Genomic DNA, 27,661 nt, shown 5'->3' with positions numbered 1-27,661 from the left:
GGTATTCAAAATGGCTCCATCCGGTAAACTACATTTCCCAGGATGCATTGCACCTCAAAGCCAATGGACAAGTATATGCCTCATCTTGTATCTGCCCATTCACTGGCTCGATCTTCTTCTGTTTTACTTTAAAACAAAATATCAATTTATCTGTTATCCACAGCCACTCTTATGGTATGGCAGAGTGGGTTATTGTGAGTTCTTTGAAATTCCAAGTGTGTGTGGGGGGGGTGCCTTGGGTTTAAGCATATCCTCTATATCCGTGATGGCGAACCTATGACACGCGTTTCAGCACTGACACGCGACCGCATACAGAAAAGTATGCGGACGCATGCAAACTCCAGGACAGCCCGCCGGCCTTACAGTGCGGCCTGACCCCACCTAATCCCTGCCACGCGTATCGCTACCGCGCTCCAGCCTCCAGCTCCGTCTTCCTCCTGCCTCCAGCGTAGTCTCCTGGTGCCACAGCCCGCATCCTGGACAGCAGCAGAATTGTAAGTGTGTGTGGGGAGGGATTTGGGTCAGGTGGGGAATTGTGTGTGTGTGTGTGAATGGATGGGGCCAGGTGGGGTATTGTGTGTGTGTGTAGGGAGGGATGGGGTCAGGTGGGGTAGTGTATGTGGGTAAGGAGGTAAGGTGGGGTAATGTGTGTGGGGATGGGGGTCAGGTGGGTTTGTGTATGGAGAGGGAAGGGGGTCAGGTGGGTTTGTTTATGGGGAGGGATGGGGGTCAGGTAGGGAAGGGATGGGGCTCAGGTAGGTTAGTCTATGGGGACGCATGAGGGTCAGGTAGGGTAGTGTATGGGGAGGGATGAGGGTCAGGTAGGGTACTGTATGGGGAGGGATGGGGTCAGGTGGGGTAGTGTATGGGGGGTGAGGTAGGATAGTGTATGGGGAGGGATGGGAGTCATGTGGGGTAGTGTATGGGGAGGGATGGGAGTCATGTGGGGTAGTGTATAGGGAGGGATGGGGGTCAGGTAGAGTAGTGTATAGGGAGGGATGGGGTCAGGTGTGTTTGTGGTTTTTAGTTTACTTCACACAATATTTTTTGGTTTATTAAGTACAGTTATATATTACAATTTCATATTTTGTTATTTAAACTATTAATAGTGCAAAATTATGTTTTTTTTTCTGAAGTGACTGAGTTATACTCGTTTTTTTGCCGAATGCTGACACACCAAGCTCAAAAGGTTGTCCATCACTGCTCTATATAGACTGCTTCATGAAGTTAAAGGGCATGAACTATCGCATAGGTTTTTTTACATGAACATGGATGCCTGTGGCATGGTGCTTTTTTTGAACCAACACCTGGTTCCTTCGTCCGTCTATTCCCGAGCACTGGCCCAGAATGAACCACTGGGGGTGGGCCCAATATGATGACCCCCCCCCCAGTGATGTGGCTCCATTGATTCTAATAGAGTTGCATCACAGAGGGGAGAGGGTTTTGTCACACTGGGGGCTAGCGGGCTCACCCCCCAGTGCTTCATGCTGGGCTGGTGCTCAATAATAGACTGGCGACGTGCACGGGAACCAGGCGATGGTTCAAAAAAGGTTTGCACCAGTGTGGGAAAGTGTTGGTGTGTTTTCCACTACCTTCAGAATGTATTCCAAACGCATAGGTGAAAAACTTTGGTTGACATTTTTTTTTTTTTTTTTCTTTTTTTTTAAATATGACATTGATCAAGATAATGATTTGCAGACCTAATTTCCATAGTATCTCCTAGAAGTAAACTCTTTTGCATATCTTTCCTTTCAATAAAGATCACCCCCTTCAGCATGAACAGATAAAAGGGTTCACTTCATGACAATAAATGTAAGTATTTTGATAAGTGTTGAGTGGATCATTGTCATCATGTGTCCTTTCTCCAGTGCTAGGCTTTTCCAGGGTCTATGCCAGTCCCTGCAGTGTCCTCTGTGGCTGCTGGCCCAGAAGGATCTTATTCCTGCTACCAGTAGCCCTAGAAGACAAAAATGATATTATGCCATGAGCCGTCACTTAGATAAATTTGCCCAGATTTATCTGACAAAAACTAAACACATTTTTAGACAGATGGCAACCAATCGTAGCTCAGCTTTCCTTTCTTGAAACGGCCTGTGACTGGCTGCTATCTGTCGTGTATCCAATTTATCTCCGAGACAGATTGTTAGGGTACTATTCCTCTGTGAAAAAAACTTAAGTACCCAACAGTCCTTTTTAGGGTTAACATATATATATATATATATATATATATATATATTTATTTATTTTTCATTAATCTTTTTGTTTGTCTCTGCTGTGTGCCAGTATTCACACATGGACGAATAATAAGATATGCTAATGCTACGCACCTCGTTATTGCTCCGCTGTTACGTATTTTGCTCTTTGTACCTGATAATCTGTACGCATGTGCGTAGACTGAAATGTACGCTTCTACTGTACGTTCCTTATTTGTTCATGAAGGTTCGGCAAACACAAACCGATCAGGATAATTTTTTTAATGTTTGTCTTAGGGATCCGATCCGATGTTCGGTTATCACTAGTGCACATTGCTATAAGCTCTGAATACCAGGTGGTGCCGTACTATGTTATAAAAGCTCAGCTCTTCATTGGATCAGCTTTAAACAGCACATATACACAGCTTGATACACATCTGTCCAGCATGCAGCACAGTCATGTTATAGAAATAATATATATAATATAATAATAATAGAACCTCCATTGACTCCTTAGGGGCTGACGTCTCCTGTGATGGCATAAAACAGTGGGAATAATCGTGTAATAGGAATAAAGCCTTGTTTTACTTCACACATAATACACACAGGACTGTGAGGCGTGTATATCACATGCACACAAGCAGCTCTGATGTATGCAGATTACACACACAGCTCTGCTCTGCTACATTCCCTCCACATGCATCCCCTGCACAAAGCATCACTGCTCCCTCTGCTCACACTCACAGAGCCGGCCCCCCCCCCCCCCCCATGTGACTGATCACATGCTCCCCCCCCCCATGTGACTGATCACATGCTCATGACATCATCACAGGTCCTTTTGCTCACTCACTAGGATGCAGCCTCTCTAGCAGAAATGTAACAGTGAAGGTGAAGGCAGAACTGCATTGTGTTTATCTTTACACCTCTCTGCTTTACGGCAGTGGCCTTAAAGACGCACAGGTAAAATGCCACCATATACTATTATTGCTCTATTACCGGATGTGGTTCTATAGATTGATATAGGTTTTAAGTATATCCACGAACACATTAAATTATAGAGATCCCCTTTAAGCAGTTCCCCACTATACCTCTTTAAGTCGGCCCCTCTAGTCACTATAGTGCTTAGTTCTTCATGTGCTATGCTAGAAGAGATGCCATGGTGTAGGTTACAGTCTGTCTAGATCAGTTTATTGCTATACCAGATTGGAGACGCTCTAAGTAGCATTTGTCTCTTGTTATATGAGTGTTGAGCGCACCTGTCAAACTGGGTTCGGCAACATTTTACGAACACGGACACTCGGCATTCGATTCCCCGCGGCTGCAGAGGTTTGATGCCGCACCAGAGAGTCCTGGTTTTCCTGGCAGTCCGTACATAGTTATGCTCAGCCAATTGCGGCTGAGCAGCTGAAGACTGCAGAGGGAGGACGGCTGGAGCAGTCGACAACGAATACGTAAGTATATTGCACTTCCGAGGTGGGGGGAACACGGGAAGGGGGACATTCACTTGAATGACACACATTACAAAGTTGTATAACTTTGTAATGTGTGTTATTTAGTGAATAAAAGTTGAACGCCGCACTACCCCTTTAAAGCATGCGTGCAGCGTTTCTGACACTGTCCGAGCACCACCACGTACGCATAAAGTGCTACAACCCACTGTGCACAGAGGCTTACCGCCCTCACCACATATATACACTTTCCAATAGATTGTACATTATGAATGTGCCAACAGAAAACATTGGCGGGCCAGCTGTGTGGCGTTCACTGATGTCTTCAAAAAACATTTGGCCCGCAGGCCAGAGTTTGACATGGCCATGGCTATGTTTACACATATAGGATCTGCAGCAGATTTGCTAAAACTTCTGTAAGGGCATGGGCTAGTCCAGGGTGTACCAGACTCAGCTGGAGGTAAACCACTATGCTATATCTCTGCATTTTTTGGTGTTTCTTGATTATGCCGCTTTATTTTAAGATAGCAAGGCCTTTGGTGTTTTGTGATTATCTATATCTCAGCACTGCTTTCCATCTAAAGACCTACTACGTCATTCTTTTAGGCTATGTTCAGTCATAGGATTTCCATCAGTCTTATTTTAACCAAAACCAGGAGTCTGAAAACACAGAGGCTGTGCAAATCTTTCCATTATAGTTTTTCCCTGTCAGTTCCACCCCTGGTTATGGTTAAAAAAATACTGACCTAAAGACTGATGGAAATACCATGTGTGAAAATAGCCTTAATCTGTCATTTTATCAAGTTTGCAAATAATAAAAGATCATTGGATTTTAGTAGTGCTGTTCCTTTGAACACTTTTTGGTATGTGACAACACCCATAGGGGACAGTCTTTAGTTTACATTTGTGGCCTCTGCTATATGGATAGAATGTATCTATTGGATCACTGTAATAGTCCTGTTGTAACATCTGGACAGTTTTTTTGCATGTAACCTAATGAAGATGACCACAGTTGATATGAATTGCCACCACACATCAGCGAGTCCGGGATAATGCAACGAGTCAACAAAAACGTGGTCCTGGCTGTGCTGACAGCTGCAAGTACCTTGTTTCTTCTGTTTCAGCTGTATTACTACCGATACTACATATCTGCAAAGGTAATATTTACTACATCATATACAATACCATGGCCTAGTGTAGATTGGGGCGTACAAGATGTTACAATCTATTCCTATGTACCATGGATCTTAATGAAAAAAAAAATATGTAGGAATGGGAATTTCTGTTAGGGTTCTTGTACACATGCTGCTTGGTGTGAGTCTTGGATATGCTCCACTGCATGTGAATGTATATGCTGGTCATGGCCAATCTGTATTGTTCCATTAATGTCTGTGTGTACTGTTTGTTCTGTTTAGAATGGCCCTGCTTTCTCAAAGTTGAATGGAGGTTTATCGTCACAAGACAGTACACATTGGGTAAGTACATTTCATAGTTCACTGAAGGTTCTTGTCACGTTCTCACATGTTCTTTGTAGCTCTGCATTTTTTAATCTATGTTTTCATGCTTTCATGTAGATTTATTAAATGTTCCATTCGTTTTTGAAGGGAGGATTCTTAATGCAATTTAAATCTTTTTAGGGGGCAGTAATAGACCCTCTTACCAGATACAAGAAACTTAATTTGTGTGAAAAAAAAAAAAAGTGGATCATGGCTTAGTATTGCTTTATGAACCATTGATTTATTTTAGAAAGATCTTGTCCATGTAATACAAGGATGGCAGGGGTTTGCCCGAACAGGAGTCCTAATAAGTCACAGGGATTGTCTTCATGAGTTAACCTCTTTAGGCTATGTTCCCACGCAGTATTTTTGCACAGTATTTTGCAATGAAAACCAGGTGTGGATTGAAAACACATAAGGGGCCCTATTACACGGGATGATTATCGTTCAAAAAATCATTAGGTCGTTCAGATTTGCGAGAAATCATTGGTCGTTTGATAGAATTTGGACCTAATTTTTTCGTTGAACATTTGCAAATTGTTCGCATGGAATAAGACGTTGTTCGGTCGTTCGCAGTAGCGACGAACAAAATAGCAACAAAAGACAACCGCAAGAACGATAATAAGTAACGATCATCGTTCCGTGTAATTGGGTGAACAATTTCAGGTCGTTCGCCATAGCGGTCATTTGACATTGTTTATTGTTGATCGTTAAAAAATCGCTTTGTGTAAAAGTACTCAAAGGCTATGTTCACACGCCGTCATCATTGTCATCCACATCATTGCTATGTGGATAGCCGTCATCATTGTTTTGAATTGACGTCTGTTATTTGCCATTAAATGACGGTCATCCACTCCATTTCAACAGTGTGTGAACATAGCCTTTTCAATCCACTCCTGGTTTTGGTTCATGCCATGATGCAGCAAATTTTCAATGGCATGTTGTGTACTAAAAATCAATTTAAAGTTTGTAGCATCACGGTCTGTAACATGGCAAGTGTCAAGCAGGGAGCCTTGAGCTGTTGCTGACGGGACCAAGGGTGCTTTTACACCGGCTTGTTATTGGTAATGATAATTCCTAGGAACTCTCATTTACCTCATGATAGGCCAGTGAAAAAAAACAGCTGATCTATAGTAAAAATGCAATAATTTGAATCCAAGCTATAAATGTGGGGTCACAGGTATGCATCAGAGATCTCCACTGGGAATTATCTTCAGAAGAGTTGTTAAGCTGAAGATTAGGCTCAAACTGAATTTAGAATGCGTAGGGTATGTTCACACTGACAAGTTCGGCTGAGCTCCGCCGCTGAATCCCACCTGCCTGGGATTCTGCCGTCAAACAGTGTCTCTAAAGGAGGGCTCTTGTGTCTCCGCTCTGCGCTGTCATGTCAATTTTTTGAGCGGAAAGCGGAGGAAGCGGAGGTATGTGAGCCCTCCCATAAAGACACCGTTTGACACGGAGACAGGCGGGATTCCTTCTGCTGTAGGATTCCACCAATTTGCTCAGTGTGAACATACCTGAAGGGTTCATTTATATGGCCCAATTTAGCGCTGATCAGCAAGATAGCCGTTCTACTGCAGTGCTTAGTTGGTTGATCTCTAGCACTTTTACCCAGGCTGATTGTCATCTAATTGATTGTCACCTGTTTCTAGAAACTCATTAGCAATAATTAGCCATGTAAAGGAGACTTAAAGTGTACCTGTCATCATAAGAAACGTTTGACATGTCACAAGTTTTGATCGGTCCAGGTCTGAGTGTTTAGGCCCAGACCAATCGGGAGAAAGAGCTAGGAGAAGACTGCTCATTATCCCGACTGAAATTTATTTTTGACGTATCTCTCTGACATGTCAAAAGTTTTTTATGATGACAGTGACACTTTAAAGGAGAAGTGTGGCGGGGAGGAAAAATCATTTCGAGCAGGGGGTGCAGGGAACATAATAAAGAAATTATGCTTACTGGACCTCATGCCGGATGCACCGCCAGATGTCATCTTCCTGCTTTGGGGTACGTCACAGCTTGACTAAAACGTTGCAAAAGGGTGTCCCGCCTCAGTCCCCCCTGCTCCTTTAAAGATGAGTATCTGGCAGAAGCATTTGTAGCATTCACAAACATCTGATGAAGTAAATGCAGTAATAGTGATTATGGCAGGTAGGTAAACCATGGTGATTTATTGTGTACAAAACACCCTATCACGGGCACTGCATCTACTAATACAGTGAGTTAAGAAGAAAGTAACATGTTTGAAGCTAATAATGTTAAAATGTGTCTTCATTCTTCTTTTCTTGCAAACAGCGAGTGGTTAAGACTTTTACAAATCTGGTTTCCAAACACAATGTACCAGTTTTTCTAGTGGATTCTCAGATTTTAGGACTTCTTAGCAAGGACCTAGAACAGCTGAGGAGCTCGCCAGACAGCTTGCCACCTGGATGTCAGTACTTGTGCAAGCAGAGAGACATCACCACTTTTGGACTGCTGGACAAGCTGTGGGAACATAAGGTAAATGCAGAATACATTGTAATGAAATTATTGCCTCCTTTATGGTTTCAGTATGTTTCCTAATCTAAAAAGTCAATAGTAATAGAGAATAGTAATCGAGAAACATACAGCAGTTTCTTTGTAAATACATTACAATAATTGTCATACCCTCGACCTGTGTCCAACAACCAGCAGAACTGTGAAGGCAACTCTGGATTGTAGTGCAGGCCGTAATTCAAGATCAGTACAAGATAATAATGCATTATACTAGTAGGCAAAATAAAGGCAGTCATAAACAGGCCAGGCAAATAGTATATGACCCTATTGGGGGAGAAATAGGCTTTCCACTGCATTCAAAATACATTCCAAACATATGTGTGGAAAAACCTTAAGGGGTATTCCCATTTCAACTAACATAGTTAAACATGTAGGGGTCATCAAGGTTAAAATTTTACATATTTTACATATTTTGTATATACATTCATTTAGCAAGTCTCCTCCTGATATGCCCTCTCTTTCACTGCCATTGTGGACAGCTCATTGTCTCTCCAAAATCAGTGGTCTGGCTGGTGTATATATTGCTATAGTATACATATTTATATATGCTATACAGTGTATATACAATATCTTTATACATCAACATTATAGTTATAGATATAGAGTAGTGGTCGGTTACCTAGAAAACTTGCTGTTAAGAATGGGAGGGAAAGAGTGGGTATATCATATTACTTTGTAATACTTTTCCAAATTATATGTTTCTATATCACAGAGCTCAGCATATTTGACTCTGTGACCAGCTTCACATATGTCCTGCAATCTGGCACCATCCATGATAGGAAGGAATGAGGACATCGGATGCCACAAGAAAAATCTGTTGCATCCAGTGTCCCATCAGTTGCTCCATAGGATGAGAGGACTTTCCCTAATGTTTGAAAATAACAGTGAGTGTTGGATGTTGTTTAGAATGTGGTGCAATGTGTCCTATATCTGGATCTTGATCTGCAGTGTCTTATATGTTTTATACATAAAGAACCATATTGAGGCTAGTTTACCATTTTAAAAACGAATACTTTATTATAAAATAACAACATACAAAAAAGACTTGCAATAATAGAAAAGACCAGCAGATGGCAGTGTACACGCAAACAGATCAATTGGTAACAACTCTTATTCTTATCACATCTAGGGTGGTGCTATATGTTCTTAGAACTCCCTATATACAGGCTAGTGTGAGTAATACCACCGTCGTCCACACTGGGACTAATAGTACCGGCTAACTAACCATAAAGCAGATTGACATCATATAATCCTAGACACTCACCCATTTCTTGTTTGCTATATATCTGCCACCGAATACCCCTCAACGACGTTTCGCGTTGGTTTTGCTTCCTCAGGAGGGTGTGTCTTATATGTTCATGGTCTTATGTTAAAGGAGAGGTCCAGCCAATTTTAAAATCTGGCACCTGGCCAGGTCGGTCCCGCCGCTGACCACAGGCATGGGGAGAGGTAAGTTCCTTCTCCTGATCGAATTCCCCCGTCTGTTGCCAGTTTTTAAAATTGTCTGGACTTCTTCTTTAAACATGAATATTAAACAACCAGTTTTACTCAGTTTCTTAGTTATATTATTTGTTAGTTGAATTGTTTTGCAAAGCTTGATGGCAGCTTATTATTCTTTAACATAGGGCAACGTTTTTCGGGCTGCAGAGAAATTGGGATTTCAGTGGCAGAAATACGATGGAAGAGATCCACGACTGGAAGGGATGGATGATCTCTCAGGCACAGAAATACCTCTTCATTACATATTCAAGATGGCAGCTCACACTATACATTTAGTAGTTTTTTATGAAAGGAGTGGCAACTACCTCTGGCACGGCCCGTTACGATTAAAGAGAAATATGGACAGAAAGTTTGCACCTTTCCGAAAGCTTCAGTTTGGCCGATATGCTGGGGCCTATAGTAGGTAAGGATATAGGTTTTTGGTCAATAAAGAGGTTATGATGAATCCTTTAAAAAAGCTTTAATAATATCTGGACAATCTATGCCCTCTCCAGAATATAAGGCATAACTAAGAGAACGCTAAGGGGAGGTTGGGGGGCAGCAGTTGTCTCTGTTCGTCAACTCCATAGAGAATAAATGAAGCATCTGGGTGCATGCACAGCACACAGCTCCTTTCAGCTAAGATTTCAGGGCCGCCGAATTTGAGACTGTGGAGGGCCCAATCGGTCAGACCCCCTGTGATCTTGTGATCACTTAGTTATACCCTATCCTGTTGATAGGGCATAACTTGTGTAGATGGAAATACCCCTTTAGGGTACGTTCACACTTACCGGATCCGCAGCTGATTTTCATTTCATTTAAATAACTGAACACAGCATCAAATCTGCTGCGGATCCTGTAGGTGTGAACGCACCCTTAGGGTGCCTTCACACGTACTGACTCGCAGCTTATTTTCCCCATAAAATCCGCATGGTACAAATAAACGCACCTAACCTGTGGGAATACATTGCCATTGAGTTACATAGTAATCGTTATCGCAGCGGATTTCATAGGAATAAACCTGCAGCGTGAAATAAGCTGCGAGTCGGTACGTGTAAAGGCACCCTTAAATATAAAACCCACCACGAGCAGGATCTGCATAAAGTCTGTTCTCACAGTGTTTAAGTTTCCTCCAGTAATTTGGTTTCTTCCCACAATCCGAAGCATGCTGTTAAGTCAGTTTGGAATTTAATTTTTTTACTCGCGCTCTATTAACCCCTTGAGGACAGAGCCCAAAATGGCCTTAAGGACCGCGCCAATTTATGTTTTATTGTTTTCGTTTTTTCCTCCTCGCCTTCTAAAAACTCTTTTATTTTTCCATCTACAGGGCCATGTGAGGGCTTGTTTTTTTTTAGGATCAGGTGTACTTTGTAATGGCATCTTTCAATCTGCCATAAAATAAATGATGGAACCCCCAAAGTATCATTTATGGGGTGAATTTGGGAAAATAATGCAATGACGCAAAGTTTGGGGGGGTTCCGTGTTTACATAATGCACTTTACGGTAAAACAGACATTTTATCTTTATTCTGTAGGTCAGTCTGAATACAGCAATATGCATGTTTACATAGCTTCTCTATAGTTTTACTATTGTTATTAACAGTAAACCTTTTTTTTTGCAAATAGGTGTACTTAAAATGGCCCTATTGTAACTCCTATAGCGCTTTTTTTTTCACCTATGGGGCTGTATGAGGTATCATTTTTTTGCGCCATGATCTCTAGTTTTATTAGTACCATATTTGTTTAGATCTGATGTATTGATAACTTTTTGATTTTTATTATATATATATATATATATATATATATATAAAATATAATAAAAAATCTGCGATCCTGGCATTTTTTACCGCTTTTTGTTCACGCCGTTCACCGTGCAGTAAAATATTGTTTTATTTTAATAGATTGGACGATTACGCACGTTACGGTATATTATATGTTTATTTTATTACTTTTATGTGTTTTATTTATAAATGGGAAGGGTGGGTGATTTAGACTTTCATTGGGGGAGGGGCTTTGGGGCATTTTTAAAAACATTTATTTATTTTATTATACATTTTAAGTCCCCCTAGGGGACTTTTACATGGTCACATTAGATCTTCTCATAGAGCCTGACTGTAGCAAATCAGAAGATCAGACTGCATGGAGGTAAGGATTAGACCTCCGGCAGTCAGACAGTGCGATCAGGACCCCTGCAGACATGCTGCGGGGGTCCCGATCGGTAAGTGACAGGAGATGCTCCTGTCACTTACACTTAAACGCCGCAATCGTTTAAGAGGTTATTGGCAGGCGGCTGCCCGCCATTGAGGGTGAGGGCCCGGCTGCTGATAGCAGCCGCTACTCATCCGCTATGAAGCGAGCTCAGCTCCTGAGCTTGCTACATAGCGCAGCCCTCCGGCAGGGCATACATTTATACCCTCCTGCGGTAAGGCCCAGGCAGCTGGGAAGAAAATGTACCCCCTTGGTCATTAAGGGGTTAAATTCTACAACATGTAATAGAAAAAAGAAGGGAGAAAACGTGCCATGGCTATGCATTTTGAACATTCTTTATCAAGCCAATTCGTACTAGTATCTGCATGGTATGTATGTTACATTCCGAAATCCACCAACTGTGACAAATGTGTTGCCAATAGAGTAATATGAAAAATAACAAGATCAAATAACAAATAAGCAGAGCTAAAGTTTACATAAACATAAATGCTATATTACTCCAGGTTTTTTTTATCAGTAGTAATTAGGGGCCTCAAATCTCCCATTTAGGTAATTTGGTACTCAAGTTTCCATATACAAAATCCAATATACATGTACTTCCCTTGCAGACTTTTCATTTTGGCTTTTTACACCGGTTGCCTCTATTACTGTCCGAATGACTTTCCCACTGGGTATTACTCAATGCACGTCTCCGATGTGTTCCTTCCTAAAATGTCTAACAGTGGCTGAAAAGAATTTGCAGGGCGCCATGAGGTGAAAACTTGGAGACAGGTGAAATTGTAGCTTTCTGTATACGCTCACCTTGAGATGTTGTACACCTATATGCACTGTCAGTGGAGATGGAGGAGCCGGAGCCCCTGGGAGTAGATGTTGTTAGATTGATCCAGGGCCACTGGGTTCTAACACAGGAATTTTAGATGTGGAGGTGTCCAAGCGCCATCGTACGGTGAAGGTCGGAAAATTCCGACCTTCACCGTACCATGGCTATTGGACACCTCCACATCTAAAATTCCTAAAATGTCTGGACGCACCTGACAAAGTAAGTAATAGTTCCGTCTGGTGTGTCACAAAGATCTCAGGGAGGGCAGATCGCTGTATACGACCAGGATATATACTTTGCAGATACTAGTAAAAATTGGCATCATAAACAATGTGTATGTTTGAAACGCGTCATCATGGCACATTTTCTCTCTTCTTGCTTTTAACACAACATGTAGTTTTTGATAGAGTGTAAATAAAAAAATATATATATTTTTTTAAATAATTAGTTGGATCATTTTGCTGGTTCTATATTGCATCATATTGGATTATCTATTCATTGACGGCCATGAGGCCTACTGTGCAGCAGGTTCCATGTGGAGATCTCACTGTGTAACACAACGTAGATTGTGCCTGGGGGAAAACTAAGGATTGTTTGCTATGTTTCCTAACACCCTCTTCCCCCTTTTTGTTTAGCGCTGATCTGGTTCAGATTACAGTAGATGGATTAAAGGTGAAAATCCCACGAGACCCCTTATCGTTTTTATCCGAGGTTTCGCATTCAAAGTTTTTAGAGTGTCGCTACAAAGAGGCGCGGTCATATTTTAAGGTTGGTTTTGTTTATGTCGTACAGTAAAGTAGCTCCTCTAGTCTTTCTGATTGAGTTCTCCATTCCTTGATAAGTATATACATGTAAAGAATAAGTAGCATTATGTTTAGGTTTGTGCTTGGTCCTTACATCAGGGGTTTCTTTGATGTCACATTTAATTGCAAAAAGAATGCAACATTCTATTCTTGTCATCAAAATGAAAGCCTCAAAGAAACTCATTATAAGCTAATGGAGTCTCTTTGGCGCTGTCTGTATCTGCTGAACAGCAGATTTAGCACAGCATCATGGTTTTTCTTATACTTGGAAGCCATAGTGCAAATGTGAAATACAAAAACCAGAATGGATCAGCCCCTCCATATACAGTAGTATGAAAAAAAATGCACAGGTGCACACTACCATAACTGCAATGCCAGTGCAAATGTACAAAAAACACAGCAGCACAATGCAAACTCTAAGACATGTGACTTGCACTTCTGGTTTATTATGTTTAAACTTGAGGCTCTTAGCATATGTTTTTATTGAGTTGTGTGTTCCCAGTAATGCAGGTGTGAACAGAGACAAAGGTGATCTATGTACATCTTTGTAGAAATACATCTTGCTTTTATATATTTATCTTTAATTTCAGCAGATTCTGTAAGGTAAAGGGGTTTGTTTACTTACAAAGGGATTTATGGCCTGAATAACATAGTATTCTTCTAAAATGGGAAATGATGAGATGCTGTCTGTCATTCACCTGCTCATCAGTGTAGACAGGAGTGTTATTACTGGTGCCAAGAGTAGCTGACCAAAAGTACAGCCTTAAGGCCTGCACACATGAACATAATCCGGGCCTGTGTGCAGTGCCACACCATGGCTCTCTCTGAGGGGCCCTGAAGCTCAAATGGGAGCAGAAAAGAGCAGAATCAGTTTCTGCGGCAAAAAACATGTGGCTATTTGCCGTGTGCAGAGGCCTTTACGCCATGCAAATGTCTTTTTCACCTAGCAGTATATTCATTCCAAGTCGTTGCACTGGAACTGTATAGTAGCACCTTCTTTGTCAGTCTAGATCAGTGATCCTCATTTGTGAGACGCCCCCTAGTTGTTGGGGAGGCAGGTTTCAGAGAACTGACAAAACTGCACAGTTCTTTTCTCTGGCTGCAGCCGGTTTAGGAATTTTAGTTACTCATTTTCTTCTTCTTTTAATGTTCTACAGTGTAGAAAGCAATTAAAAGCAAAGTTGTGTGAACTGTAAGATTATTACATGAACCATATACCATGAACCATTAAAGGGGTTGGCCACTTTATAGTAAAATAGGTCTGTACAAAGTATTAGTAGTGTGCTTAATGTATATACTGACAGCAGCTCCCTGTGTACCTCATAGAGCTAAAATCAGACTGCCCTTCACCAGGCTGGGCTGCCCTGCCTGTTTCAGTCCACAAAATGGCTGAGATGGAGGAGCATGTGACCAGGTCCTGTCCACTGTGTCCTCCATAGACATATACATGCTCAGTGGTGGACACTGGGGGGCGGGGCCTGGTCACATGCTCCTCCATGTAAGTAATCTTATGGAGCAAAACACCACAGAGCAGGGCAGCCCAGCCTGGAGGAGGGGAGGCTGATATTAGCTCTATGAGGTACACAGGGAGCTGCTGTCAGTATATACAGTGAGTACACTTACTAATACTGTACACTGAGCAGTTTTACTATAAAGTGGCCAACCCCTTTAAGCAGACAGGGAGAGAAGCGCTCAGCTAGTTGAGGTCTGAGCACCCAGACCCTGACCAATCAAAGTATTTGACACATCTCAGTGACATGTCCAAAGTTTTTAAAAAATCATAGTAACACTTAAAGTTTCTTTATTTATTGTCTATTCAATGTTATGTTTTCCTCTAGCTGTATCCTGATGACATATCATTGGAAGGGATTGATTTTAGAAAGAAAGCCAAAGCGCTCTTACACCTGGCAGCTTCAACTTTGGGCTCACTTGGTGTGAGTTTCTGGATCAGCAGTGGAACATGTTTAGGTAATTTAATATCTTCTAGTGGTACTACTTACAATGAAACATTAAAGGGAAACTAACAGTGAGATGCATCTAACCTGCTGCTGTGTCCCAATAGTGAACGAGGTGATGAGGATGACGAGAGATTCCTTACTTTGATCCTCAGCGCCTTCCTTGTTAATTTTGTAGTTTAATCCATATTCTAATGAGGCGGTTTGGTGCACTGGGGTGGGACTACTCCCCTGACTGCATGTATCCACCCTGGCCGGCCTGTCCTTAATGAATATTCATCTGGTGCTCTGCAGTGATGAACATTGGAGTGATTTCACTGCAGAGCGCCACCTTAATATTTATTAGAAAAAGAGAGCCGGGTGGATCGGTGCATGTAGGATGGTAGTCCTCTCCCCAGTGCACCAAACTGCCTCATTAGCATATGGATTAGACTACAAACTTAAAGGGGAAGTCCAGGCAAAATAATTTTAAGATATGTTATTGCCCAACAAAAGTTCTGAAAATTACTAATAGACACTTATTTTGGGAAACACACCTACAGTGCATTTTCCCGGCACTTACTACAGCATGGTGTGTTCAGGTTTCTGTAAAGTTGATGATGTCACGTCACGTCACATAAACTGCCAACTCCTGCTGCTCCAGTCTGTCCCACCGCTGCAGCAGGTGTCGGCAATTTATGTGACGTGACATCACCAACTTTACAGAGACCTGAACACGCCATGCTGTAGTAAGTGCCTGGAACGTGCACTATTGGTGTATTTCCCATAATAAGTGTCTATCAGTAATTTTCATAACTTTTGTTGGGCAATAACATATATTAAAATTATTTTGTCCTGACTTCTCCTTTTAATGAGGAAGTTGCGGATCAAGGTAAGGAAACATTAAAAAAATGCTGCAGACTCAGTTGGGGATTATTATTATAACTTGCTGTTCGTTTCCCTTTAAAATTGAAATATCCTTTATTAGCAAAGAATATACTACGAATAGCTAGGGAAGCTATATTTTTATTGTTACTATTTCTGCCACTGTTTATCTACTGTTTTAGCCTCTTTTTTTCACTTATTGCTTATTATTACTTTTTGCTGACACATTAATAAAACTTCAGATAGCATGTGATTTATATTTTGCTTTTTAGGTTGGTATCGCCAGTGTAACATTATTCCTTATAGTAAAGATGTGGATATAGGGATCTTCATACAGAACTACAAGCCTGATCTAGTGCCAGCATTTCAGAAGGCTGGACTCCCACTGAAGCACAAATTTGGCAAGGTTAGTGTCCTGTTTTTGCCAGCAGTTTTATTTTTTCTCTTCGGAATGGCTTTATTTATAGACCTTTTCTTTTATAGATTACTGTAGCTTTTTCTTAGCTAAAAAAGAGCTTGTCATTTTTTAAAGAAAAGGCAGGAGGGCAGAAGTCCAAACAGCAGTAACTGAGCTGATTAGAAAAGCCTTTATCCAGAAATTTAAGGGGGTATTCCTAGCTCATGATTTACCTGTGTACCATGCTGTCAGCACTGCTTTAATGACTGATTTGTGGGTGGGACACTTTATTTTGACTAACAGATCAGGCAAGCAGCAATCTGTGAGTGTCACTGCTTTGCTTACCTAAACATCTGCGCTATTGATGCTATGCAAAATGCGATGCACAACCAGAACAAGGTGTTCCTGCTTGTGAGAGCCACACATGGGGAGTATGCTATTTGAGTACCACAGGCTTAGCTAGATCTAATAAAAGGTTGAACATGTAAGGAGCATCACGTTGGGCCTGGTGCTTGATAAGAAATAACAAAATTGCATAGCCGGCAATAATAGAAATACATAATGCAGCAAAACCAACAATAATTCATATATATATATATATATATAAATATATATATATATATATATATATAGTGCAGCATAGCTTCAATAATACAAAAACAAAGCCTCTCTGCGAGTGTTCAGTGATCAGTAAGTTGTAGTTAAAATACATCCGCTGCCATAGACTAGCCAACAGAAAGAAGAAGGCTGGTATACAGTAACTATATGGCATCACTTAGTTATCATAGCATTCAGTGCTGGTTGGCTGATTTATGAATGGAGCAGGTAATTGCTCAAGTGTACAGTGCATGGGCAAGACAATTCTAAAAATTGAAAGAGGTAGCATAGGGAATTAAGGTGTCACTGTCATTATAACTTTCAAAATCCAAATCAACAGTAGATGTGATATAAAGCAAGTTTGCAATTTACATTATTTTTTTAAATAATAAAAACACAGGAAGTCCTGTGTTTCTCAGGTAATCTGCACAGAAAAGGCAGTCATTTGATTGACAGGCACATTGAGCTGTGACTCTCTACTTCCTGGGACTTCATGTGTTTAGTCTCTTTTATTCAAACAGCACAAGACTAAAAATCTGCTTTCTGGAGACTGGACCGTGATTTCTGGTAAGTTCAGCTTTGTTTTACAGCATGATAACAACAAAAAAAAATAATGAATGTAAATTGCAAACTTGCTTTATATCACATCTACTGTTGATTTAGATTTGGAAAGTTATAGAGACAGTGACACTTTAACCTGTCCATGCCTGCTGGCTTTCTACATCAAGCTCTGCATTACAGAACTGGAAACCAAACTCTTCAAGTATTTCATATATGTCTGCAAGTGACACATCTAGATCTCCTTGCCACAGGCTAACAAAAACATGTCAAGCTGCTAATATAAAAATATTCACCAACGATTGCATAGAGTCCCTAATAAATAATGGCAAACGTTCCACATTTTTAACCAGCAAACTACTTATGCAGTCTAAGTAGAAGAGCTACAGGTCAGCTATCCACAAATGATATCTTCCAACACTCGCCACTAGATGGCAGTGCCATTTAACAGTTGTGTTGACAGTCTGTGTGCAGACCATTCCTCTGTGTATATCAGATCAGCATTATACACTGTGTTCAGTTTTGCAGAAAAAAATAGATTGTCTTTTTACATAGTAACAAGCTGGAAAAAAAGATGTCAGCATATAAACTGCAGTCATTTTATTTTCAGATGCAAAAATCAAGCCTGATTGCAGCAGGTATTCTGTCACTAGTGGAGATTTTATTTTATTGAGGAAATTTAAGAAGAGGATTTAACAAATTTTTAAAAAATACCTCTGAAAAAATGAGCGCTGTATTTCCCATGGGATATTTAGACATAATGAGGGAGATTTATCAAACATGGTGTAAAGTGAAACTGGCTCAGTTGCCCCTAGCAACCAATCATATTCCACCTTTCATTCCTCACAGACTCTTTGGAAAATGAAAGGTGGAATCTGATTGGTTGCTAGGGGCAACTGAGCCAGTTTCACTTTACACCATGTTTGATAAATCTCTCCCAATATTAACATTTGCAGACAGTATTGGAAGCAAAAGAAAGCCTAATGAGCAGAAAGTCAAGGAAAGGATAACTGTAAAGTTCCTCACGCAGAGAAATGAAACATGTATTTCCCCCCTCAGCTAATATAAATTTAGATTTGCGCTCCATTTTTTCATCCGTTTTATGAAGAAAAAAAAGTGATAAAAAAAAACATGGTCAAACATCCTTTTTTTTAGCATAAAATGGTTTTTAAAAAAAGGATTGTAAAAACGCAGTGTGAACCCAGCCTCATTTAGCAAACTTGCCTCCTCCTCCTGATATGTTTGCGCCCATTGCTGACAGCTCATTGTCTAGGTTACCGACCACAGCTGATTGTTCCTTCAAGCAGAGATTTTGAAGATGTTTAAAATGTAAAACAAAGTATATTAGAAAAGTGTTATTCATATTCAATCACTTCAAATACTTATTCATTTTTGCTAACATAAAATCTGTTCTGGATTGTTTAGGAATTATTGTTATTTTCTGTCTTGTCCAACATGCTTTCATTTTTAGGTAGAAGATAGCTTGGAACTCTCTTTTTTAGGAAGAGATGATGTGAAACTTGACATTTTTTTCTTCTATGAAGAAGAGGACTATATGTGGAATGGGGGCACTCAAGCCAAAAGCGGCAAAAAATATAAGTATGTACGCATTCTTTTATGACTGTGACTTTATTACTGTCTTAGGCTTATTTCACTGCATTGCACATTTACTGTATGCATCAGGGATGGTGTATAAGGTGAATATCCGTAGAGCCACATTATCTGACAGAGGCAAAAAGAGTTCAATTTTGGCCTCTGTTAACCCTTAGAGGACCGGGCTAATTTAAATTTTTGCGTTTTTGTTTTTCCCTCCTTGTGCTTAAAAGGCCATAGCACTTGCATTTTTCCACCTAGAAACCCACATGAGCCCTTATTTTTTGCGCCACTAATTGTACTTTGCAATGACAGGCTGAATTTTTTCATAAAGTACACTGTGAAACCAGAAAAAAATTCAAAGTGTGGTGAAATTGAAAAAAAAATAGATATGCAGCATAGATTGATGAGATAGGCACATCGATTGCTTCCGGCTGCTGCAGCCAGAAGCAAACGAGTGCCGAGCCGGGGTCAGCGCCATTACGGCGCTGACCCTGGACGGGGTAAGATGTGTGGATCGCTCCTCCAAGACAACGTCCCAGAGGGGCGATCCTGCCCACTAGACACCAGGGATGAGGCTGCATCAAGTAATCGGATGCAGCTGTCAACTTTGACAGCTGCATCTGATTACTGTATTAGCGGGCACGGCGATCGGACCTTGTCTGCTAAGGTCTGAGCGGCACCCGGGACCACGGTGGTTCAGAGCGCGGCTGCCGCGCGGCCCCGCTCTGAGCCCATGTAGGCGCCCCTGGACGTACGGGTACGTCCAGGGTCGCCATCGCCTAGGGGTTAAAGGAGTCCGTCAATTTTTAAAATGTGTCAGTTGGCAGGGGCAGGTGGAACATAATAAACAATCACTACTTACCTATCCCCATGCCTTTGCGGTGCTGGCTTGCCACTTTGGGACCCCCCACCAGGCTCTTGATCTTCTTTGGCTGGAACATCACAACCCAGTTGATGGACTGCCCGCTCAGCCAATCAGTGACAAGTCAGTGATTAGCTGACAATCCATCAGCTGGTTATATACAAACACTCCAGCGGATTGTGTATCTCAAACTATTTAATGCTAGTTCCATTGATATCTCCATCCTACCAGTAACCACAGAGATCCTATACTTATACATAGCTACAAAAAACAGATCAACATCCATATAAAATGTAACAAATTTATTTATGATAACACAATAAACATCCATAACAACAAGAGGCAATTCAAAAACATGGAGGCAGCAAGGTGGCTCAGTGGTTAGCACTGTAGCCTTGCTAGGTTCAAATTCCACCAAGGACAACATCTGCAAAGAGTTTGTACGTTCTCCCTGTGTTTGCGTGGGTTTCCTCCAGGTACTCTGGTTTCCTCCCACACCCAAAACATACAGATGAATTTAGATTGTGAGCCCTAATGGGGACAGGGAGCAATATTTGTCAATTTGGCAAATGTAAAATGCTGCGGAATCTGTGTGCGCTATACAACTAAAAGCATTATTATTAAAAAAGCAAAACAAAACATGAAGTACAGCCAACTGCAGAGTTCGGGCATAAATATATTCCTCTTAGGGCAACAATAGCATTTAAAATAACATGGCAGTACTAAAATATCAATATCAACGTGGGGACAGCCTATACATATACACCATAACACGAGGCCCATCCAAACACTGCATATGTTTAACAAAGTGCAGCGAGAATAGCCTTAAGCCCACATAACCACACAGTACACTGGCCAAGCTATACACTGTTCCATTTAAAATAACCCATTGCCCATGCCAGAAATACAAGTCATGACTTAGCTTACATATGCGAAACACGCATTAAGGAGATAGTCAGACTGTTTGGAGAAGGGTAATCTAACTCATGACTTGTATTTTGGGCATGTGCAATAGGTCATTTTAAGTGCAACAGTGTATAGCCTGGCCAGTGTAGTGTGTAGTTATGTGAGCTTATTGCTAGTCTCGCTGTGCTTTGTGAAAGAGAACCTATTATCCAAATAACAGGTGTCCAACTCAGGCCCTCAATTATTACAAGACTGCAATTCCCATCATGCCTGCTCAACCAAAGCTAAAGCTATAGCTGTCCAGGCATGATGGCAATTGTAGATTTGCAACAGCTGGAGGGCCTGAGTTTGACACCCATGCTTGAAGGGTCACTGTTGTTCTAACTTTCAAAATTTAAATCAACAGTAGATGTGATATAAAGTGTGTTTGCAATTTACATTCATTATTATTTTTTTTTAGTTATCATGGAGAACTCGGCGCTTCCTGTTTTCTGACAGTTTTTTTCTCAAAAAACATGAAACAGTCAGTAAACAGGAAGTCCTGTGTATCCCAGGCCATCTGAGCGCTCACAGAGAGAAGGCAGTCATGTGATTGATGGACACAATGAGCCGTGACTCTCTGTACTGACCGGAATTCCTGTGTTTAGTCTCTTTTTTTCAACCAGCACAAGTCAGAAAATCTGCCTTCAGGAGACTGGACCTGGATTTCTGGTAAGTTCAGCTTTGTTTTACAGCATAACAACAACAAAAATAATGAATTTAAATTGCAAACTTGCTTTATATCACATCTACTGTTGATTTAGATTTTGAAAGTTATAACAACAGGTACACTTTAACTGTCACTATTATAACCTTCCGTACTGGTGCTGTCACCAAAATGGCGGCACCCGACCCTACAGCAGTGGGGCGGAAGATTAGGTGCAGTATTAGATACAGACTGCAAAGGCAGTCTGTATCATTAGGGATTCATATACAAAATTGCCCGACTCATATTTAATTCATATATAAAATTGCCCGACTTCTCCTTTAAGGTGGTATATATTTGCTGTTCAAAATACTGCTAATGGATTTACTAATAAGTATCTGTCGGGAAGTCCCCTGAAGTATATACCTCCAACAGACACTACAAGATACAGTATAAAATAAGCCTAATGCATGCTGAAGGGCAATAAACCCTTCTTGTACTTTTACCTTAATTTTAATTAGCACCATTTTTACCTGATGTGCTTTAAAATACTTATAAACTCAACATTGACATTAGGCTTTTCCCTATGATCCAAATTATGAAATACAAGGTCACATGTATTGTATGTACACTGAACAATGTAAGGGGTGCATTTAAATTTAAACTCTTCTCTTATTTAACTTCCTGCGTCAGCCTCTCACAGTGGACACACACAAAGAGGGTCCTCTGGTTACACACAAAGAGGGTCACACTCTTGACCTTATTTTAACCTGCCTCTGTTCTTTCATCTCTTCTCTTCACTTTAACTGCCCCCCCCCCAACTTTCCAAAACCTAGCCCACCCTCGTACGAACCTTAAACCTACTGACATTTACAAAATATTTTGTGCCAAATTTTCCTCACAGTCAGCTTGCACTCACTTCTGCTAAACAAGATGACTTCACTACCATTATTTCTCATCTGTCTTGTGGCTGATACCTCGCAAATTAGCGTGTTTTCGTGGTCTCCCTACCGCAAATGGACGTACAGTTATATTTATAGGATGACATGGGCACAGAAGAAAAGAGAGTGCTTATCTCATCTGCGTTGCTAGCCGGCTGTAACACATTGCTGGCCTCCTGCTGCAACTTTTAGGACTAGAGCTGCGCTCCACTCCTGACGGTTAACCCTTTAGATGCAGAGTTCAGTGTCAAACCTCTGATTCAAAGTGAGACAGTAGGAAAAAAAAGTATATGAAAAATTAAGCAAAAAAAACAAAGCAGTATACATATTTGGTATCACCATGCCAAGCAATAAAATTGATGTAACTGGTACAGTGAACGCCCTCAAAAATGACTGTTTTTTTTTTTTGGGTAATCTCGCCTCCCTGTAAATGTGATTAAAATGTCCTCCTACATAGTAAAAAAAATAAAGACAAGTGACAGCTCTCAAAATATGGCAATGTACAAATAGTTCTTATTGCATAAAAGTAGGTAGCCAAAAAAAGCACATAAGCTGGGTATAGCTTTGGTAGTGAAGGCATGATGGGAGTTGTAGTTTTGCAACAGCTGGAGAGCCAAGTATCCCTACCCCTGCCCTAGATTGTCATTTATAGTGCTAAAACTTGTAAGAAAATTAAAAAGAAATAACAGTGGCAGAATTGGTGTTTTTTTTTTTCTTTTCTTTTTAATCTATATCACCTTCCAAAAGACGAAATAAAAAGTAATCAAAAAGAACAATGAAGCATTTTGCCCCTCTGCCATTTTGTCTCACACCCCCTCCTAGTAGTCTGTAAGCTCATGCATGCAAGTAGGGCCCTCACTGCTCATGTATGGATAATTATATGTATATCTCTGTAATGTCTGTAATTTTTTTCTATGTATGTACCCCCAGAATTGTAAAGTGCTGCGGAATCTGTTGGCGCTATGTAAATAAAAAATATAATAATAATAATAATGTCACAAAAACTGATGAGATGATCAAACATTATGTAAAAGACACACATGTGAATTATGACATTTTTTATGCTTTCCATGCTTTCCATTTTTTTCTGCTGCCTTCCTGAAACTTTCTAGATCATTTCTCATTCAGTAGCTTATACATAATTCCTGAATATTTACAGACAGGAAATCACCCTTGACAATAGCAATTGTCACAATTCATTTACACCTATTTTCTCTTGGACCACAGGGCATAAGGTAAGGTCATAGGGAATCTCCTTTTTGTAGTGCTACAGAACCGGACACTTATGTGTGAGTAGATCAGCACTGCTGTTTTGAAATCTGTTTTGCATCCTGTCGCCAAGGATGGCCACCTATAGGATGCTCAGTGTACCTAGGTTTCCAGGATTTCAGCACATTCACATGTGGCAGATTACTACATATCTTGACAAAACAATTTATATTATTATTATTATTATTATTATTATTATTATTATTATTATTATTATTTCATAATTATTTAATTAATTTAGGACTATTAATTGCAAGATTGTTATCACAGCCTATTCACATGCATCATCTGGTTTGTCTGTGGATAGAAACAGACTCAAAGGGAGTTTTCTGAGATTGCAAGAATAATGATGGCCTATTCTCATTGTAACAGAAGAAATATTCAATATTTATTTTTTATTATAATTTTTTTTTTTTAGATACCTGTTTCCAAAATTTACCCTTTGCTGGACAGAATTTTTGGAGCTTAAAGTCCAAGTTCCATGTGAAACTGTAGATTATATAGAAGCAAATTATGGAAAGAACTGGGATGTACCTGTTAAAGTCTGGGATTGGAAGAACTCCCCCTCCAATGTTCAGCCCAATGGAGTGTGGCCTGTGGATGAGTGGGATGAAGTCATTCAATTATTTTAATTGAAATGTGAAAATGTAAAATTTGGATTTACACTGAAACATAATTGTGTTATAATAGAGGAGTCCCATGAGTGGTGTGGCATGGAGTGACTGATGCTGAAGTAATTTAAGACCAAAGTGCAGAATGGTTTGTGCTTTGCAATGGCATCTAACTTGATAATATTAGTTACTGTTTTTCTAGTTAAAACTACTGATGGCTCCCATAGCTCAGAACAGTGTAGAAAAGATGCAGCTCACAGTAATAAAACCACTATATTGTGATTGGCAAGCCACTACTACTTACATGTTAACATTTACCTTTATCCTCAGTATACATGGCGATTTCTGGATTATGAACCATTCTAAATGATCAGATGTTTACAGTAGGGAGTATTTCCTTTATTAATTAGAGAGGCTTATGATCATATAACTCCTCAGTCTACCACTTTGATCTGGAAAATAGGACAGCATTATAGAACATAATCAGAATTGCCAGAATTTTGGAAGCTAGAATAAAGGAATTATAGAGTATGATGCAGCCCTGTATGTTTATGAGGACTGAAGAAATCTACTAAAAAGTATTACAACAAGCAGAATCATGCCTTTTCAGACTCCGTTAGACTAAGAAGAAGTAGATCTATCCATAATATTATACACAGTAGAATTCCTTTATTCTGGCATCTGGAAAGTATGATAATTTAGTACGTGCTTCCAATACAGAATTGAATACAAAATTGCAGTAGCTCAGACTGAGCGGAGAGAATATGCACTCTTTCAACCATTTTATATTTCCACAGTGTAGTCAAAGTAAAGAATTTTACATACTGTATGTACTGTGTTTGTCTTCTTACACTGCATTTGTACAACTTCTGTTCATTATCAATAAAGGTTAAACTGTGTAATAAAAAAAAATTAAAGGGGTATTCCAGTATACAAAAGTTGACTTCTTTTGACAGTATGTGGTACAAAGTAAACATTCTCAGTAAATAGTAATTAAGGGTCCTTTTACACAGGTTGGCTATTGGTACTTCTGCTGGCATATAAATTATAGTTATTGGATTCCTATCTCTCTAAACAGTGACTGTGTGGCCGATAATAGTGTATTTAATGGCCACATCAAGCCTTTTAAAGGCTGTGCATAAGAGTGCTGATCGACACTCATTGCAGCCTCAAATTGGACTTTGTTAAAGGGTCCTAAGTAGAGATGAGCGAACCTCGAGCATGCTCAAGTCGATCCGAACCCGAACTTTCGGCAATTGATTAGCGGTGGCTGCTGAAGTTAGATAAAGCCCTAAGGCTATGTGGAGAACATGGATATAGTCATTGGCTGTATCCATGTTTTCCAGACAACCTTAGAGCTTTATCCAAGTTCTGCAGCCCCCGCTAATCAAGTACCGAACGTTCGCTCATCTCTAGTCCTAAGTCCTTTCAGTAGTTTCCCGCATAATCACTCACCACCTATTGCTGGTTGCAACACTAGCAGTTATAGAAGGGGGAGCTGTTTGTCTGGATAAGAACTAGGAACTGAGAGGGTCAGTATTGAGGGAGCACAATCCAAGCTGCACACTAGGGTGGAGGCCTGGCCCTCTTTTAATGAAGACCTCACAGCTCCACTTTAATGTCTTAAAAATGCTCATGTTGCCCTGATTTGTTTCTGTGGGCAAAAAAACAAAACAGTTTTTCTTTTACACAGTTTTGATGAATAAGACCCTGATCAGCAGCCACAGATAGACAAGCTTGAAGTAGATGGCAGCAATGCATGATGGGAACTGTAGTCTGCTACCCTTAAAGGGGTAGTCCACCCAAAAAATTTTTCTTTCAAATCAACTGGTGCCATAAAGTGCCAGAGATTTGTAATTCACTTCTATTAAAAAATCTTAAGTCTTCCAGTACTTATCAGCTGCTGTGTGTCCAGCAGGAAGTGGTGTTTTCTTTCCTGTCTGACCCAGTGCTCTCTGTTGCCTCCTGTGTCCATGTCAGGAACTGTCCAAAGCAGGAGCAAATCCCCATAGAAAACCTCTCCTGCTCTCCAGACTGGAAATAATACAACTTCCTGTTGGGCGTACAGCAGCTGATAAGTACTGAAAGGCTTGAGATTTTTTAATAGAAGTAAATTACAAATCTCTGGCACTTCATGGTAGCAGTTGATTTGAAAGAAAAAAATTTTTGGTGGACTACCCCTTTAAGGGTTGCTGCTAAAGCCACGTCCACTCTTGCTGCCTTGTAAAGAGACACAAGGTACAATATGTGACAAAAAAAAGTTAATGATATATATTTAGGCCATGTTCCCACTGTGTAAGTTTTGTTACAACGGCCGTGATTACTACGGAACTTACGTAGTGGTACCTTCTAAGGAATGCCGGCCATAGTGTATACACTCTGTCCAGGATTCCTAGGGGCGCTACAAGAAACTGGCATGTCCCTTTTCTGCAGCCGGGTCATGGAACGACCGGTGTCATACAAAGTGGGAACATAGCCTTAGGATGTAGGTTTAGTGCTACATTGCTAACTCCACAATTCCCCTTGATTGGCACTGCAGGACCAGAATGAATCTGTGCCGCAGGACACCAGTCATTATTGGTAAGTATATATGCCAGCCTGATGCCAGGGGACAAATAAAAAAATAATGTGGAATGTTTCTTTTCTCTCTTAGGTGATGCAGCTTTGATTGTCTATTGTCCTTTGATTGGTATCTTATCCCAACACTCCAGTCCTAAAATTATTACTTTTTTGTTTACTGTAAATTCCTTTTTATTATTTGCTGTCAGTGAAAAAACACAATCTGGTTTACATTTAGAGGCAACAAATCTTTCTGGACCTAGTCCTGCTCTTGGCTGAGGAGCAGATACAACTGAACTGATATATAGTATATTAGAGAGTTGTAGAACTTTTCATTTATACAGATAAACAGTATTAGCATAAAATGAGAAAACTAAGAAGATGAATGAAAGAATATTTTGTGATTTCAGCGTGTGTATTTGCTCTATATTGTACTGTATCTGCCACATTGCTGAATGATAAGGGACTACCACATTATTAAAAGTATCTACCTGTGTCTGAAATGTTCTTAGTTGATATATTTATTGGCACTGCCCTTTCTGTCATATGTTCATAGGCTACTCCTTTCTCAAATACTTTGCCATGTCATATATCTGTATATAAATAAATGCTTAACCTTTGCCATGAAAATATTCCAAGTAACAAAAAGTAAGAAGTCATAGTTTCCTCTTTTATTCAATACATCACAAGAGCAATATAGTCATTAGTTTCCTCTATAATTCAATACATAAATACCAAAGCAATATAGTTAGATCCTATAAACCAATGCTGCTAAATAATCGGTTCTAACTTAAAATAAAACTGTAATGTACCAATCTTCATCATCATCATCATCATTATCATCATCATCCAGCAAGGGAACTATAACAGCCTTAGTACAGGAC

At 40.3% G+C, this 27,661-nt stretch overlaps 1 protein-coding gene across 4 annotated transcripts; it reads left to right on the top strand.

Annotated features, from left to right (window-relative positions):
• The first annotated feature begins 3,027 nt into the window (after positions 1–3,027).
• Positions 3,028–25,488, top strand: FKTN (fukutin). Of its 4 annotated transcripts, none has more exons than XM_069962018.1 (10): positions 3,028–3,152; positions 4,643–4,797; positions 5,056–5,115; positions 7,429–7,632; positions 9,294–9,571; positions 12,810–12,942; positions 14,816–14,945; positions 16,069–16,202; positions 18,820–18,947; positions 24,026–25,488. In XM_069962018.1, the coding sequence occupies exons 2-10, from the start codon at positions 4,693–4,695 to the stop codon at positions 24,237–24,239; spliced, it is 1,386 nt and encodes a 461-aa protein (XP_069818119.1). In that variant the 5' UTR covers positions 3,028–3,152; positions 4,643–4,692; the 3' UTR covers positions 24,240–25,488. The 4 variants fall into 4 exon arrangements, with proteins under 4 accessions (XP_069818119.1, XP_069818118.1, XP_069818121.1 ...); XM_069962017.1 differs by having other exon boundaries at positions 4,618–4,797; XM_069962020.1 differs by having other exon boundaries at positions 4,618–4,797; positions 18,893–18,947; positions 24,026–24,197.
• Positions 25,489–27,661: the final 2,173 nt, after the last annotated feature.

The sequence above is a fragment of the Dendropsophus ebraccatus genome, chromosome 3, assembly GCF_027789765.1.
Source record: "Dendropsophus ebraccatus isolate aDenEbr1 chromosome 3, aDenEbr1.pat, whole genome shotgun sequence".
Lineage (NCBI taxonomy): Eukaryota > Metazoa > Chordata > Amphibia > Anura > Hylidae > Dendropsophus > Dendropsophus ebraccatus.
The sequence above is the reverse complement of the archived record's forward strand: the minus strand, read 5'-3'. Positions and strand labels throughout refer to the sequence as shown.